The 18,194-nt window shown below is 35.7% G+C and overlaps 3 protein-coding genes across 3 annotated transcripts; 1 reads left to right on the forward strand and 2 right to left on the reverse strand.

Annotated features, from left to right (window-relative positions):
- Positions 1 to 3,697: 3,697 nt before the first annotated feature.
- On the reverse strand, positions 3,698 to 9,514 carry LOC108252945 (protein catecholamines up). Its single transcript, XM_026826909.1, has 8 exons — positions 8,791 to 9,514; positions 7,910 to 8,181; positions 7,275 to 7,318; positions 6,284 to 6,444; positions 5,626 to 5,839; positions 5,027 to 5,189; positions 4,753 to 4,881; positions 3,698 to 4,535 (listed from the first exon to the last, which is right to left on the reverse strand). The coding sequence occupies exons 1-8, from the start codon at positions 9,111 to 9,113 to the stop codon at positions 4,360 to 4,362; spliced, it is 1,482 nt and encodes a 493-aa protein (XP_026682710.1). The 5' UTR covers positions 9,114 to 9,514; the 3' UTR covers positions 3,698 to 4,359.
- A 1,141-nt stretch (positions 9,515 to 10,655) lies between these two features.
- LOC103513809 (tRNA (guanine-N(7)-)-methyltransferase non-catalytic subunit wuho) lies at positions 10,656 to 12,438 on the forward strand. The gene has a single exon (XM_008478656.3). The coding sequence runs from the start codon at positions 10,801 to 10,803 to the stop codon at positions 12,022 to 12,024; it is 1,224 nt and encodes a 407-aa protein (XP_008476878.1). The 5' UTR covers positions 10,656 to 10,800; the 3' UTR covers positions 12,025 to 12,438.
- Positions 12,121 to 18,089, reverse strand: LOC103513813 (26S proteasome regulatory subunit 10B). The gene is made up of 9 exons (XM_026826915.1): positions 17,877 to 18,089; positions 17,213 to 17,296; positions 16,246 to 16,281; positions 15,849 to 16,084; positions 15,243 to 15,403; positions 14,431 to 14,644; positions 13,893 to 14,005; positions 13,077 to 13,126; positions 12,121 to 12,750 (listed from the first exon to the last, which is right to left on the reverse strand). Exons 1-9 carry the CDS (start codon positions 17,974 to 17,976, stop codon positions 12,560 to 12,562), a joined length of 1,185 nt encoding a protein of 394 aa, XP_026682716.1. The 5' UTR covers positions 17,977 to 18,089; the 3' UTR covers positions 12,121 to 12,559.
- Positions 18,090 to 18,194: the final 105 nt, after the last annotated feature.

The raw sequence follows: 18,194 nt of genomic DNA on the forward strand, positions 1-18,194 counted from the left end.
TTTCCCTTTCTACTACCTAGCTATTTTCCAAGTACCCAAGCAGGTGGAGATTACGAGTTACAACTTTTTTCTCGCAAAATAATATTATTTCTCTCTTCTGTAAGTTGCCTACCTAAACTCTCTGGAGGAAGGTAAATCGCTTCTTTCTTCTAGAGAAATCTAGAGAGCCCCACCCATTACAGCTTCAATAGTTCAAGATTAGAGGGGGCTTCAGGCAAAATACAAAAAGGGGGTTCGATTTGCCTGCCACTTCGGTTTTGTTTTCTTATTACGTAAGTCGGACATGAGTTTACTCGAGGGTAAGTTTTTCAAACCGGTTTTTCTGATTTGAAGGCCAAGGTCTCTGTTATTGCTGATATTTTTTATAGGGTTCTTATGTTGACGTTATTGACGTGACAACATGTTGATAGTCAAACAAGATATTAACGAAAACAGCACCTTTTTCTTGGTACTTACCTGCGTTGATAGATACTTATCTGTGCTTTTGGCGTGAAACCTAGTTTGGCTCAAATAGCTGTTATTATTTGACTAATTTATTAGCGGCATTAATTTGAATTGAAACTAAATACCTAATTGTTGAGTTGGAGTTCTAATGTAGTAAGAAAAGATCACTTTGAAAATAGAACATTGGAACGAATTTATTTTGTGTAGACTCACCAGAGCGAAAACCAAGACTGAGGATTGAATCTATTCACTCTAGCCAATATTGGATATTGGAAAACCGAAATACACTGGTTCGAAACCATCATCATACACAACATTCCCTTCGTCAGGATAAGCCTTCACATCTCTTCAATTAATCTTCTGGTTCTTCTAATTACCCGAGTAGTACGAGTGGCAGCAAGTGTGGTGGTCCAAAGCGGAATCTCTTTGATTAAAAAAAAAAAAGTTGTTCACTTTTAATTTAATTTCTTGGGGTAGAAGAACAAGCCAGCTTGTGCGCCTGAAAAAATGTGTTATTAAAAAGTGTTTGTCATGGTTGTAATTCCTTAAGGTGTTTTTTTTACTTTCTTCTTCTTACATAACAGACCATTTATGTGAAATTTTCATTTTGTCTGAACTGAAAGCATCTGACATAGCGCACATTTTGTTTTACCTTAAAGAGCACTTCATCACGTTTGCTTGAACTCTTCTAATCATTCAGAGTAGGTACGTACACTGTAGTCACATGATTATGTAGTTGGTGATGGAGAAAACATTTGTCAATTAACATAATGAATAATATAATTCTTTCAGGAGGTAATTACCTACTGTTACGTTCAATGATTTATATCAATTGTAATATGCATACATTTGTGGCGACTATGGGCACTTATTATATTCATTGTATTGTACATACAGAATATTTATTCCACGACTATATTTATGTAACATTTGCGGCTTTGAGTACAAGTGTGTTTCGGTGATTATTTAAACAAGTGTCACCAGCTACTAGCATATCAAGTACTTGTGAGGACACAATGAATAATATAATTCTTTCAGGAGGTAATTACCTACTCTTACGTTCATTGATTTATATCAATTGTAATATGCATACATTTGTGGCGACTATGAGCCCTTATTATATTCATTGTATTGTACATACAGAATATTTATTCCACGACTATATTTTTGTAACATTTGCGGCTTTGAGTACAAGTGTGTTTCGGTGATTATTTAAACAAGTGTCACCAGCTACTAGCATATCAAGTACTTGTGAGTCAAGTCTCTACTGATAAAACTGTACATAGGGGTTAGAGATCATAGGGTGACCCGAAAAGAAAAGAGCCTTAAGTTGAAGGACGTGGAATTTGATACAAAACTGGACTGTTAGTAGTTTTTTTTAGAGTAATAAATAAAATTCTTTAACTTTTTTGAAGAGTTTTGATGGAGGGAACTCTAACAACAGATATCATTATTCAATTTACTTGTGAGTCAAGTCTCTACTGATAAAACTGTACATAGGGGTTAGAGATCATAGGGTGACCCGAAAAGAAAAGAGCCTTAGGTTGAAGGATGTGCAATTTGATACAAAACTGGACTGTTAGTAGTTTTTTTTTAGAGTAATAAATAAAATTCTTTAACTTTTTTGAAGAGTTTTGATGGAGGGAACTCTAACAACAGATATCAATTGAATTTTTTCAAATCTCTGAGCTTAACCACCAGTTCTAATCCCTTCTAAATAATATTCAACTACTAGTACTATTATTATCTTTTAGTATTATGCTTCCCACCTTTATTTTATCATTTTTAATCATTCCATTCAACTTCTCTGTCCCCCACGACTTTATTTTGCAATTATTATTTATTTTATATTTTACTTATACCCTATTATGTATGCTATGAGTATTTTTATTTTCAAATTTATCCTATCTGGTCTCTTGAAGTATAATTTTTAGAATCTCCTCATCTCTCATGTTGTGAAAAATTACGCAGGATTTTCCGTCTCTCTTGTGTGTTTTCCACGAAAGTAATTATCGAAACGAAATGGCAAAAAAAAGCCAACATTTCGCATCTCATCAAAATTCAAAAATTCACACAAATTCTGATACAAACAAGATGAGATTATTTGTATATTTTGAAAAAATCAACTCTTTGAAAAATTCCTCATGTTCAAGTTGCCCTAGTGACTGCATTCTAAAAATTGTACTTTTTCAGTGGTAAACAAAAAAAATAAAAATAAAATAAAAAAAAAAATAATGGACTATATTATGTTGATAAATTATTATGATGTATTTGTTTTAAATAAATTTATATTATAAAATTATGATCTGAAATGAGACTGGTTTTTACTTCTTGAGTTAATGTAGATTTTCATAATCATAATTGTTTTAAAATACATAAATGAAAATGTAAAAGATTTGTACATAAAGTGGTGGAAATAATCCATTGACCTCCAGGTCTCCAGGTTCATGTTGAAATGTATTTTAACTTCGGTTTTAACATCCGAAACTCGACTTATGAACCTGTGAACCCATGGAGAAAATTTATTTATGAAAATAAGAATTGGGTAAGTATACAGAACATGCAGATGATAAGCTAGAGCTATTTGAATACACCAGCTACCAATGGATCAGTTGAGCAACGTTGCGCGTGGTTGGTATCTGGATGGGTGACCACCTGGTGAATCACGTGCTACTGGCTTTTCCTGGCCTCACTCAGGTTAATGTGAGAAGGCAGGTAGCATTCTTTGTCAAACAATGATTAAGAATTTTTATTATTATTACAGTTATTTCTTTATGGACTGATGAAAGGGTAATAATAATTAAAAAAAAAGAGGACTTTTGTTACAGGTTAAATAAAATTATGATGCATTTACAAAAAACTTTTAAACCTTAGTTTTCGAAACTGCTCTAGTAACACTAGTCCGAACTATGCCCTAACAATCTTAACAAATAAGACTAAAGGTAAGTAAGTACATAGATTACAGCAATATAAGAGCTATTGTCAAGTGCAACTCTTAAGCCATGATATTGAGAAAAATAATGATCAAAAAAACCTATTTGGAGCTTGCAATGAATTATTTCAGTTAAATTCTATTTTTATTAAAGTCCTTATGCATCTTAGAAAAAAATCAGTCAGTGCTTTGTTTGAATAACATTCAGATTTTCTTCAAGTCCAAAGATTAGTTAAAACGCCCCAGGTCTACAGGTTCATGTTGAAATGTATTTTAACTTCGGTTTTAACATCCGAAACTCGTCTTATGAACCTATGAACCCATGGAGAAAATTTATTTATGAAAATAAGAATTGGATAAGTATACAGAACATGCAGATGATAAGCTAGAGCTATTTGAATACAACAGCTACCAATGGATCAGTTGAGCAACGTTGCGCGTGGTTGGTATCCAGATGGGTGACCACCTGGTGAATCACGTGCTACTGGCTTTTCCTGGCCTCACTCAGGTTAATGTGAGAAGACAGGTAGCATTCTTTGTCAAACAATGATTAAGGATTTTTATTATTATTATTACAGTTATTTCTTTATAGACTGATGAAAGGGTAATAATAATTAAAAAATTAAATAAAATTATGATGCATTTACAAAAACTAATAAACCTTAGTTTTCGAAACTGCTCTAGTAACACTAGTCCGAACTATGCCCTAACAATCTAACAAATAAGACTAAAGGTAAGTACATAGATTACAGCAATATAAGAGCTATTGTCAAGTGCAACTCTCAAGCCATGATATTGAGATATAATGATCAAAAAAACCTATTTGAAGCTTGCAACGAATTATTTCAGTTAAATTCTATTTTTATTTAATGTCCTTATGCATCTTAGAAAAAAATCAGTCAGTGCTTTGTTTGAATAACATTCAGATTTTCTTCAAGTCCAAAGATTAGTTAAAACGCCCAGTGCTCTTTTCCCTCCTGTTCCTACTCAAACGTGGCAATGATAACCATCATGAAGACTCCTAACAATAAGGCCAGGATTTCTTTCACGGTTTGTTTGGGTGAAGTATCTTCGAGTAATTCAGGTATCACAGACACGGTGGCTATGTAGATGAAGCCACCTGCGGTAAATGGCAAAACCCACTTTGTGGCAGCATCACCTGTAAGAGGAGAGAATTAAAGATATTGTATAAAATTAATTACATACAAAATCAAAGATTATTGTAAGAGTGAAAGTAAATTAAGATCCCAAATGAGTAGGTAACATTAACCAACAACCTCAATGGTGTAGTTCCAAATTACACAGTGGACAAGATATAATACCCTGATAAATGTGTTGACCATTATCAGCAGAAAATGTAGTTAAAAAAGACTTACTAATGCCTTGAGCTGCCAGAGAAACCAATGTTCCTGACATGGCACCAACAGCTGTCACTAACTGGAGTTTCATTGCCTGGAAAAGGAAAAAAAGTATAAATATCAGCTCTGAGGTGCAAGTGCAAAAATCTACCTATACATATTAGGAATTTGGTAAAGCTGCCAAGCACACAGACCCGAACCCCAAAACAGGACTTTTGAGAGCAAGCCTGTGAGATAATCACTTCACCAGAGAAGCTAAACCCTCGACCTACTGCAAATTGCTATGTCTTACCTATCTCTCCATGTTTAGCAATGGGACCAGCGTGGATCTTCAAGATCTCAAGTCTAGCCTGCTCATTGGGCAGAGGGATCTCAATCTTCCTATCCAATCTACCAGGTCTGAGTAGGGCAGGGTCCAGGGTATCTGGTCTGTTGGTAGCCATGATCATTTTAACCTGCAACAAGGGAGGGACGTGAAAATGATGCACATTTGTAGGCCATTAAAAAATAATTAAAAAAAGGCTATACTGAATATACTGAAAGTGTGTACTAAACAGGCTATACTGAAAGTGAGTGTACGAAGGGCAGAAATTCTTATGACTAAAGCTCCTTATTACCAGGTGAGCACATGATCATTGAGCCATCAGGATTGTGAGGGAATGATAGAATAGAAAACATATTGTTTGTCCTGCTGAGATAGGATAGAAAAGTCCCTTTACCACCGCAGTATAACCAAGGCCTTGAACATGTTTGCACTTTATTAGGAGGGTTTACAATCGTCCTATCTATTGATTGTATATCGCAAATGTCGGGATCTTTGACCATTAGGCCATTTTTTTTTTTTAATTAATCTACTGATTATTTAGAGAGAAAACTCGATATTTTTCTCACCTGTCCCAGGGAGTCGAACCCATCCATTTGGTTAAGAAGTTCCATCAACGTTCGCTGAATTTCTCGATCCGCCGATGTTCCTTCGGAAAATCTTCGCCCTCCAATGGCATCGATTTCGTCCATGAAAATAATGCAAGGCTGATGGTTGCGAGCGTAGTTGAACATTTCTCGAATTAGACGCGCACTCTCACCAATGTACTTGTCCACAATAGCACTGGAATAAAACGGGAAATAATCATTTAAAGCCAGCATAGTTAGCTTGGAGGGTAGTGCGCCTGTCTCGTAGCGTTAGGTCGCGGGTTCGATTCACGTCCAGGGCGAACTTTTTCCTAAAAAGATAAGGTTCGTTCTCCAAACGACTGGCTTTCTCCTTTCACCTATCCTGTCTTCCTTCCCTCTACGATTTCGGGAGGATAGGACCTCAGTAGTTACAGTTTTCTCTATCAAATAACTGGAGGTTAATTCTAGACTTGGGCTTTGAATTTTCAGAGGACAATACAATAACTCAAAAATTAGAGAAATTTTAAGAAAAACAAAATAATGTGAAATTGGCGTTATTTGATTCTATTTTACAGGATTTAGGTAATTTTATTACTCTATGCAGCATCTCTTCTCTTTTGCATGTAAGATGTAGGTAGTCCTTAAAACAGGTATTTACCTTGATACCACCTTGAGGAAGTTAGCATCCAACTGACTGGCCACAGCTCTTGCAAGCAGCGTTTTTCCTGTACCAGGAGGTCCATACAAGAGACATCCCTTGGGGGGAGTGATACCCACCCGTTGGAATAGTTCTGGGTTCAGGAGTGGCAGCTCAATAACCTACGGGAAGGTAAAATAAAATTTTGTGAGATAAGTGGCAACTAGAGAAGATATAAACTTGGCAAACGTCAGCCTAATTAGCTTGGAAGGTAGTGTGCCTTTGCTGTCCCCCACGACTTTATTTTGCAATTATTATTTATTTTATATTTTACTTATACCCTATTATGTATGCTATGAGTATTTTTATTTTCAAATTTATCCTATCTGGTCTCTTGAAGTATAATTTTTAGAATCTCCTCATCTCTCATGTTGTGAAAAATTACGCAGGATTTTCCGTCTCTCTTGTGTGTTTTCCACGAAAGTAATTATCGAAACGAAATGGCAAAAAAAAGCCAACATTTCGCATCTCATCAAAATTCAAAAATTCACACAAATTCTGATACAAACAAGATGAGATTATTTGTATATTTTGAAAAAATCAACTCTTTGAAAATTCCTCATGTTCAAGTTGCCCTAGTGACTGCATTCTAAAAATTGTACTTTTTCAGTGGTATAACAATAAGAAAAAAAAATAATGGACTATATTATGTTGATAAATTATTATGATGTATTTGTTTTAAATAAATTTATATTATAAAATTATGATCTGAAATGAGACTGGTTTTTACTTCTTGAGTTAATGTAGATTTTCATAATCATAATTGTTTTAAAATACATAAATGAAAATGTAAAAGATTTGTACATAAAGTGGTGGAAATAATCCATTGACCCCCAGGTCTATAAGAATAAGCTAGCCATAAATTAGAGAGCTATTTACCCTGTAGGAAAAAAAGACAGAAGTTTTTTGGGGGGTTTAAATTATTTTATTTTTTCAATACCTACCTACATACAAAATTTAGGGGCAAATTAGAAATATCAGCTAACAAAGTACCACCTAAAAGGGAAGTAAAAAAGGCTTTTTAGGTTGTTATTGTTCTTTCTTGTATCTTGGAGATGTAATGCAATGTCATCTATAAATTGTTAATAAAGTTCTTTATTTAAGTTAATTTTCATCTTCTTCTTTTTAGCATTCTTTAAGAAGTTAATTTTTCGAAATTGTTTGTAACAAATGAGAAGATGAAGTAATGATAAAATAAATATTCGGTGAAAAAACACAACATTACACACGATTTTTAAACAGGTTTGTAGTCCAATTTTGACTCCAGCTTCTTGTTATCGGACACTTTCCTCACAGCTTTCATAAAGTCTTCCTGAGTTACATACTCCCGTTCACTTCGGATGGCAAACAGACCAGCCTCAGTGCGGTAGGAATTGCAATGACTGGGCAATAAAATAAAGTTGTGGAGAAAAATAAATAAATAAAATAAAATACAAATGGTATGAAAACAAGCAGACTAGATTGCTACATGTGGTAGAATAATAATTTTTCAGTGAACTGAGAAGCTAGCATAAGCAGTTCAGATAAGATAATCCTGCAGGTGTTTAATTTGTTATTCCTTTGTTTAAACCATACTAGACTACTTACCATCATTAGATTGGCTAGATGTTTTTGCTTTCACTCTCTTTGTTTTCTTATAATCCACATCATCAGAATCATCTTCATCATCTGATAAATCACTATCTTCGCCAGATGATGTATGCTTCTTCTTTTCAATTGGTTTCCCATGAGAATGGCCATGTCCTCCTTTGACGTAACGAACAAACTTTTCCACACATAAGAATGCAAGGATTCCAAACAGTACCCATAATCCTACACTCAGGTCTGCAATGGAATGTGAGTGCTCATGTGAACCACATAGTTAGCTTGGAGGGTAGTGCGCCTGTCTCGTAGAGGTCGCGGGTTCGATTCACGTCCAGGGCGAACTTTTTCCTAAAAAGATAAGGTTCGTTCTCCAAACGACTGGCTTTCTCCTTTCACCTATCCTGTCTTCCTTCCCTCTACGATTTCGGGAGGATAGGACCTCAGTAGTTACAGTTTTCTCTATCAAATAACTGAAGGTTTATTCTACACTTGGGCTTTGAATTTTCAGAGGACAATACAATAACTCAAAAATTAGAGAAATTTTAAGAAAAACAAAATAATGTGAAATTGGCGTTATTTGATTCTATTTTACAGGATTTAGGTAATTTTATTACTCTATGCAGCATCTCTTCTCTTTTGCATGTAAGATGTAGGTAGTCCTTAAAACAGGTATTTACCTTGATACCACCTTGAGGAAGTTAGCACAGTGTGATAGGATGTTTTACATCTTGATGATAGGGTTCATTAGCCTGTTTAGAATACTTGAACGATGGCAACTTTCCATGATCATGACTATGTTCATGACTGTGATTTGCAGTATCTAGTGGCACAACAAACAAGATCAGAAAAGGAGCTAAACTGATCAGGATGGTTGACAGCAAAGCTTCCCCCCAGACTTGGATGCAGTATCTAGTGGCACAACAAACAAGATCAGAAAAGGAGCTAAACTGATCAGGATGGTTGACAGCAAAGCTTCCCCCCAGACTTGGAGTGTGATAGGATGTTTGACATCTTGATGATAGGGTTCATTAGCCTGTTTAGAATACTTGAACGATGGCAACTTTCCATGATCATGACTATGTTCATGACTGTGATGTGAGTGACCATGAGAATCACACAAGTTTGGCATGTGAAGACATATCACAGCAAATATTAAAACAATGGCTATGGTTCTTTTACATTGTGTACTCAAGATTTGGTATGCCATGATCAAAATTTTTTGATATCAATTATTCCAAAGTAGTGGTCTTTGTTGTTAGCTTACACTATCATCTCTGATAACAGTGAAGTACCTATTACATGTGATAAGAGTATATTTTTTAGATTACTTGACAATTTAGAATAATGTACATTGTTTGAGATGGTAGGGTTTAGATTTCAAATTCGTGTTAAAACGGTTGGGTAAATTTTGCACTGAAAACTTCACTGGCCAGGTTATTGAGGAACCTAGGAAAATCTAGCACTGCACCACACAGAACTCAAGAACCTTGGATTGAAGAAAAACCTTTGGTTGGTCCTAGCACTTGTAGATTACTTTTCCTTACTACTTAAGTACTTAGGTACTTTTTACTTCCCTTCCAGCTTCCAGCCTCCAATACAAAAAGTACACAACACTCGTATTTTTTTTTTTACTTTTTGTTTATCTTTTTTTTTATCAGTGTGAAGATAGCACCACATGCGGCTCTGAACTACGGTAGTCATTGGCAGTCTAAAAATAAACGGACGGTTGGCGGGAATTTTTAAATTTAAATAAAAATTCAAAATTCAAATCAAATGTGATTTTTGCATTTTTTGCAACTTGTGGGAGGAAGAAAATAAAATATTAATAAAAGTACCAAATATAATACCGATTTACTTTCTCATTACATTTGATATCCTGTGTGTCTGACAAGTACTCCAAACATGTCCCAAATCATTATCCAGGGAACTAGTGTGTTGCTCTCTGGTGAGACTAGTTTTATACCTCCAGTTGATGCCCAGCCAGAACTTTTCCAAGGAAACTATGAGATGAAAATATGAGATGATATAAAGAAGAAGTAAGCGAGGTTATTTATTTGAATTGTCTCTCAAATTAAATCAAGCGTGCCGGGAGGCTCGCGAACGTCAAGAGTTTGAAGCGACGCGACTCCCGGCCTATAATAAAGACTATCCCGGCTCTAATCTCTTTTTAGTTTATATCTAGATGAGGTGACAGATTGAAGATGGTTTCCCCATGTATAAATTTAATATGTACCTAAATGAAAAGACCTACAGAATTTTTACTCTACCCCTTTTGTGTGCAATATTGATTTTTTCTTCTTCGAGATACTGATTTCTCCTGTCTGTTTCTATCTCCGGTCGTCTGTACCACGTACCTAAATTTATTTCTCCATTTTTTCTTAGCCTAATTTTCTGTCCATACCAGAATTTTCTCATTAAATTTTGGGCCCGATTAGGTCTTTTGGTGTAGGGACCCTTTTTAATTTCCTTATTCTGAAAGGTTCGTACAATGAACCCTAGTTAAAGCTATATGTAAAGTGTTGCTTCTGTGCACCAATGTTGAGAAAATACTTCTGAGCCCTTTGGGTTGAAAAATGTAATTCTATTCCACTCCCTCACTCAAATCTCTGAGCTTGACCACCAGTTCTAATCCCTTCTAAATAATATTCAATTACTAGTACTATTATTATCTTTTAGTATTATGCTTCCCACCTTTATTTTATCATTTTTAATCATTCCATTCAACTTCTCTGTCCCCCAATAAATCAAATGTGATTTTTGCAACTTGTGGGAGGAAAAAAGTAAAATATTAACGAAAAGTTTTTTTATATAAAATAAAAGTAGGTACCAAATATAATACCGATTTACTTTCTCATTACATTTGATTTCCTGTGTGTCTGACAAGTACTCCAAACATGTCCCAAATCATTATCCAGGGAACTAGTGTGTTGCTCTCTGGTGAGACTAGTTTTATACATCACACCATAGGAACTGAAACTTGCAAGCTTGTCCATCTATCAAAAACACCTACCCCCATTGAAACTGAGGAAAAAGATCAAGATAAAAGTACTGCAACTAGTGATACTACTTCTAAAGAAAAAGCTTTAGACAAAGATGTTAAAATCAATTTTGTTTGCTCAGCACTATCTTCCGATAACACATTGTTAGCTATCCAATCACCACAGAAAATGTTACTTGTGTATGAAGTTCAGTCATGGAAAGTAATCTATGAGAAACAACTTGGACGTGGAGCTAGCAAGATCATTTTCACTCCAGATGACAAGGCTATTGTTGTTGGTGACAAAACTGGTGATGTATTCCTGTATGATATTTACTCTGACAAGAAAGAAACCTTACTACTTGGACATTTATCCATGGTGCTAGATATTATCATGAGAGATGATAGTAAATATATCATTACATGTGATCGTGATGAGAAGATACGTGTCTCCAACTACCCCAACTGTTACAACATTGAAAACTATTGTCTTGGCCATGAACAGTTTGTTACTAATGTTCAACTCTTACCACACAATAAAAAATTGTTAATCTCATGTTCTGGAGATGGTACTGTTAGGTTATGGGATTACCTGCTGGGAAATATTAAAGACATTTACAAATTCAATAACAAGGTTGAGTCAGATACTTCAAATATTGAATCTCAAAACCAACTCAAGTGTTTCACAAGTATTAAGTTGAATGATACTACTTCAATAGTTTGTGTGTCTATTTTTAAATCCCATGTAGTTCATGTGTTACTTGTAAACCATGAAAACTTTGAAATGATAAATAAAATTAATTTAGATTATGAACCTATTCATTTGCAATTAAGTTTGTACCCAAATACAGACTCCAATGAAATATGCCTTTGGTTAGTTGGGCAAAATGAACTACATGCCTATACTTGGGATAATACAAGTAAATCTTTTGCTGCTGCCACCAATTCAGCTGTATTGAAATCTTTGAATGTACTGAGTAGCAATTTGAAAGATTTAGCCGTAGATACCAATACTGAAAATGTAATTTATGTGTTACAAAAAAGAAAAATGGATGAAATAACTGATTACTATGCCAGAAAAAAGGCTAGGCTAGAAGAGAAAAGTAATAAAAGCTTCAAGAATAAGCTAGCCATAAATTAGAGAGCTACCTATTTACCCTGTAGGAAAAAAGACAGAAGTTTTTTGGGGGGTTTAAATTGTTTTATTTTTTCAATACCTACCTACATACAAAATTTAGGGGCAAATTAGAAATATCAGCTAACAAAGTACCAGCTAAAAGGGAAGTAAAAAAGGCCTTTTACATTGTTCTTGTAACAGTAGTTATCATTTGTACACAATCCCAATTTTTCTTGTAGATATAAACTGGTTTAGGACTAAATTCATATCAATGAGAATTCAAATTAACTGTTTTGTCCACTACTAGACTACTTGGGCTTGAACCTCAACTATGTATATTTTGTACATAACCTATGTTGTTATTGTTCTTTCTTGTATCTTGGAGATGTAATGCAATGTCATCTATAAATTGTTAATAAAGTTCTTTATTTAAGTTAATTTTCCTCTTCTTCTTTTTTAGAATTCTTTAAGAAGTTAATTTTTCGAAATTGTTTGTAACAAATGAGAAGATGAAGTAATGATAAAGTAAATATTCAGTGAAAAAACATACACACGATTTTTAAACAGGTTTGTAGTCCAATTTTGACTCCAGCTTCTTGTTGTCGGACACTTTCCTCACAGCTTTCATAAAGTCTTCCTGAGTTACATACTCCCGTTCACTTCGGATGGCAAACAGACCAGCCTCAGTGCAAACGTTACGCAAATCGGCTCCGTTGAAACTGTCTGATAGCTTGACCACAGCTTCATAGTCTGAAAGGATTGGAAATAATGTTAGGTACCTTTAGTTATGAGGTTTGATAGAAGGAACTGTAGCAACGGACGTCTTATTGTCCTGAAATTTAAGAGAAGGAAGACAGGATAGAATTCAAGAACAAACCTTTTTAGTCCGCCCCGGTGGGAATCGGACTCGCGAACTAGCACAAGGCTGGTGCTGCCTTCAACTAGGCTGGCAGAAAAAAAAAAAAAACTTTAAAAATATTTCAAAACCACTACATTAGTGGACACTGAAATTTTGAGAAATGAAGTGCAAATTTGTAAAGTAAACCCTCGACCTACTGCAAATTGCTATGTCTTACCTATCTCTCCATGTTTAGCAATGGGACCAGCGTGGATCTTCAAGATCTCATTGCATGTAATGGTGGACATGAAAAATGCTATGCCCCACCCAAGCTGGGTCAATAACTGCATCTACCTTCATATAGATAGATTAGATAGGCTTCTTGCCACATCTCCAGGTTTGACCTGGACAGTTCTGGTTTAAGGCTGCTCTCCCAATACCTGGCTAATTTATCATTTTTTCTTCTAGGAATATTGAAGTCGCAGGGAAGTGGGAGAAAAGTTGTGTTCTTATTCAGAAGCCATTTGTATTTAACCTAACCCTATAATAACACTAAATTTATCATTTTTTCTTCCAGGAATATTGAAGTTGCAGGGAAGTGGGAGAAAAGTTGTGTTCTTATTCAGAAGCCATTTGTATTTAACCTAACCCTATAATAACACTGACTAATCACTGCTCATTTACTAGTTACTTACTGCTCAAAATAGCAAAGGTTGAGTGCAAAGGGCATCCCCTCATAAAATTTGTAGTCAAAACCAAATGTCAGCCCATAACAATCACCCTTGTTAGGGCTGATTGAGAGGCTAAAAAATGCCAGCCTTGTCTGACACATGGGAAAAGGCAAAGAAGAAAAAGATTTAGAAAAAATCTAATCATGGAATTTTATTTCTTATTATTTCAGCACACTAAGTGAGATCTCATACAGAGAAGCAGTCAAAAATGCTTCAAATTTCAATGCAAGACTCACAGTAGACAGGAAACATAGAAATCCATTTCTAGATTCTCAAACAGGCAAGTATTAATTTTTGTTACACTGATGGGCCATGTATGTGCAAGTCTAGCTTGCTCATTGGGCAGAGGAATCTCAATCTTCCTATCCAATCTACCAGGTCTTAGTAGGGCAGGGTCCAGGGTATCTGGTCTGTTGGTAGCCATGATCATTTTAACCTGCAACAAGGGAGGGATGTGAAAATGATGCACATTTGTAGGCAATTAAAAAAAGGCTATACTGAATATACTGAAAGTGTGTACTAAACAGGCTATACTGAAAGTGAGTGTACGAAGGGCAGAAATTCTTATGACTAAAGCTCCTTATTACCAGGTGAGCACATGATCATTGAGCCATCAGGATTGTGAGGGAATGATAGAATAGAAAACATATTGTTTGTCCTGCTGAGATAGGATAGAAAAGTCCCTTTACCACCGCAGTATAACCAAGGCCTTGAACATGTTTGCACTTTATTAGGAGGGTTTACAATCGTCCTATCTATTGATTGTATATCGCAAATGTCGGGATCTTTGACCATTAGGCCATTTTTTTTTTTTAATTAATCTACTGATTATTTAGAGAGAAAACTCGATATTTTTCTCACCTGTCCCAGGGAGTCGAACCCATCCATTTGGTTAAGAAGTTCCATCAACGTTCGCTGAATTTCTCGATCCGCCGATGTTCCTTCGGAAAATCTTCGCCCTCCAATGGCATCGATTTCGTCCATGAAAATAATGCAAGGCTGATGGTTGCGAGCGTAGTTGAACATTTCTCGAATTAGACGCGCACTCTCACCAATGTACTTGTCCACAATAGCACTGGAATAAAACGGGAAATAAGTCTTCTCCAGATGATGTGTGCTTCTTCTTTTCAATTGGTTTCCCATGAGAATGGCCATGTCCTCCTTTGACGTAACGAACAAACTTCTCCACACATAAGAATGCAAGGATTCCAAACAGTACCCATAATCCTACACTCAGGTCTGCAATGGAATGTGAGTGCTCATGTGAACCACCTAGTTAGCTTGGAGGGTAGTGCGCCTGTCTCGTAGCGTTAGGTCGCGGGTTCGATTCACGTCCAGGGCGAACTTTTTCCTAAAAAGATAAGGTTCGTTCTCCAAACGACTGGCTTTCTCCTATCCTGTCTTCCTTCCCTCTACGATTTCGGAACGATAGGACCTCAGTAGTTACAGTTTTCTCTATCAAAGAACTGGAGGTTAATTCTAGACTTGGGCTTTGAATTTTCAGAGGACAATGTAATAATTCAAAAATTAGAGAACTTTTAAGAAAAACAAAATAATGTGAAATTGGCGTTATTTGATTCTATTTTACAGGATTTAGGTAATTTTATTACTATATGCAGCATCTCTTCTCTTTTGCATGTAAGATGTAGGTAGTCCTTAAAACAGGTATTTACCTTGATACCACCTTGAGGAAGTTAGCATCCAACTGACTGGCCACAGCTCTTGCAAGCAGCGTTTTTCCTGTACCAGGAGGTCCATACAAGAGACAACCTTTGGGGGGAGTAATACCCACCCGCTGGAATAGTTCTGGGTTAAGGAGTGGCAGCTCAATAACCTACGGGAAGGTAAAATAAAATTTTGTGAGATAAGTGGCAACTAGAGATGATGTAAACTTGGCAAACGTCAGCCTAATTAGCTTGGAAGGTAGTGTGCCTTTGTAAGTAGGTAATAGGTCATAGGTTCGATTCCCACCTAGACAAACTTTCCCCCAAATAGGTAAGGTCTGCTTTCAGAATGGCTGGCTCCTTCCCATCCTGTTCTCCTCCTCCTCCTCTCTTTGATTTGGAAGTGATAAGACCTCCATTGTTACAGTTCTCTTTATCAAAGCTCTTCAAGAAAACATTGCAAGGTTCAGTTGTCTTTGGAATGTCCTTTGTGTTCAATGTTATATTTTGGACTTACAATAGGTTTTAAGTTAGATTTCAAGAGTAGGAACATACATACATACAATAATCTCATCTCTACAATATTCTTACAAAGTTATCACTCCAGATTCTTACCTCCCTCAATTCTCTGATCTGTTCAGAAAGACCTCCAATAGCCGAGTATGTAATATCACCAGGGTCTTCGTGAGACATGTTGTACACCAGAGGGTCAACTTCACGTGGCAAGTACCTCATGATGGTTAGTGTGGTCATATCTAGAGCAACTCGAGTGCCGGACTTCAGCTTGGCTTTGTCCAATTGACGACGACATCCTACCACATAACGGGGACCATTGGTTGCTTTGACAATAACTGAAATAGGAAAGAATGATATGAATAAGATATGAAATGGTAAAAAAAAAAAAAAAAAAAAAAAAAAAAAAAACAGGGAGGATGATAACAAAAAAATAGATAATTACTAGAAATATGCATTACAAAATTAAATAAATTTAAACAAAAAACAAAATCTTGGCAATGTTGGTTGTTGAGAGAAAACAATAGGTACTGTACTCTGATGTTCATAAATGTAAATTAAACCTATATTGTAAAATATTTTATTTCTAATTTTCACTGAAGTTGACAAGCTTACCTGTCCAACACTTTGACACTGAAGTTGACAAGCTTACCTGTCCAACACTTTGCAAGGCCTTCAGATCATTTTCAGATTTATCATACTGCTTTGTCAGCTCTTTCAATTGTTCTCTCACTGGAACAGAAATAAATAAAGAGAATGTAGATTGTAGACACAGGGTTAATTTGTCAGGTTGCATAGGGGTGTGCCAGTCACGGGCAAGAAATCAACTTACCACAGTGAAGCAGCAGGTCATGCTGCAAAAGAAGTATATTCTATGGGAGGTTCGATAGAGGGTCTTATGGTCCCAAAATCAAGGAGAGGGCAGGTGAAAGACAGCTGTTCCAAGAACAAACCCTATCTGTTTCCTAGAAGAGCCCTAGACTTTGTAAGAAGTCTAGGGCTCTTCTAGGAAAAAAAAAAGGGAAGTCACAAAAGATCTAACCAGGTCGCAGTGACCAAGGGCGTTTATTAAAGCCGATGGCCCTACCTTTACCAATACCAATACCAATTATAGTTAGGGCTGATTGAGAGGCTAAAAAAATGCAGCCTTGTCTGACACATGGGAAAAGGCAAAGAAGAAAAAGATTTAGAAAAAATCTAATCATGGAATTTTATTTCTTATTATTTCAGCAATAACAAAAAAAAATAGATTATTACTAGAAATATGCACTACAAAATTAAATAAATTTAAACAAAAAACAATTTCTTGGCAATTTTGGTTGTTGGGAGAAAACAATAGGTACTGTACTCTGATTTTTTTTTTAATATATAAATTTTTACTTTTTAAGTTCATAGGTAAATGTAAATTAAACCTATATTGTAAAATATTTTATTTCTAATTTTATGTGTCACTGAAGTTGACAAGCTTACCTGTCCAACACTTTGCAAGGCCTTCAGATCATTTTCAGATTTATCATACTGCTTTGTCAGCTCTTTCAATTGTTCTCTCACTGGAACAGAAATAAATAAGGAGAATGTAGATTGTAGACCCAGGGTTAAGTTATCAGGTTGCATAGGGGTGTGCCAGACACGGGCAAGTCACTAACTTGTAGAAATCAACAGTATTTATGACCAGTAATTACTCATCAGACTTATCTGAATAACCATTAGTTCCATAAACCTACAAAATATTTCATCATGAAATCCAGGCTGTATATTCAAGCAAAATCATTGTTGCATAGCTGAGAAGTTTCTTTTTTCTGTCTAAAACAAATGGACATGGACTTGCCACACTGAAGCAGCAGCTGCAAAAGAAGTATATTCCATGGGAGGTTCGATAGAGGGTCTTATGGTCTCAAAATCAAGGAGAGGGCAGGTGAAAGGCAGCTGTTCCAAGAACAAACCCTATCTGTTCAGGGTAAAGTTTGCCTCGGCAGGAGTCAAACCCACAACCCAGTGCTTGCAAGGCAGACACGCTACTCTCCAAGGTAAAGGCAAAATAACTACTAAGACCGGTTATTAATTTTCGTTTGCCATATCCATACTATCAGTACCCCATTCTTGTAACTAGCAGTAGAGCTATGGACTTACTTTCACGGAGTCTTCCTTCAACTTCAGCATGTTCCGTAAGTTTCTTCCTGTAATCTTGAAGCGTCTTGTGTCTCACTTCATCTACTACCGGGGTAGTCATTTTTAGGGCTCTTCTGATTTATGAGATTAATTTAAAAGTATCTTCCTTCACTTCCACTTCCTTGCTGAAAAAATCAAGAAAGTTCAACTAGTTATGTTATAGTAGAAGATGATTATCAAAAATTTGGATTTTTGTTTAACATCGAAAATGTAAACATTGGACTGCCATATTTGGAGCTACCGTAGTTTGGGCATACCAACCTGCTAGGCATCTTTCAC

The sequence above is a fragment of the Diaphorina citri genome, unplaced genomic scaffold, assembly GCF_000475195.1.
Source record: "Diaphorina citri unplaced genomic scaffold, Diaci psyllid genome assembly version 1.1 scaffold1030, whole genome shotgun sequence".
In the NCBI taxonomy this organism is placed as follows: Eukaryota; Metazoa; Arthropoda; class Insecta; order Hemiptera; family Psyllidae; genus Diaphorina; species Diaphorina citri.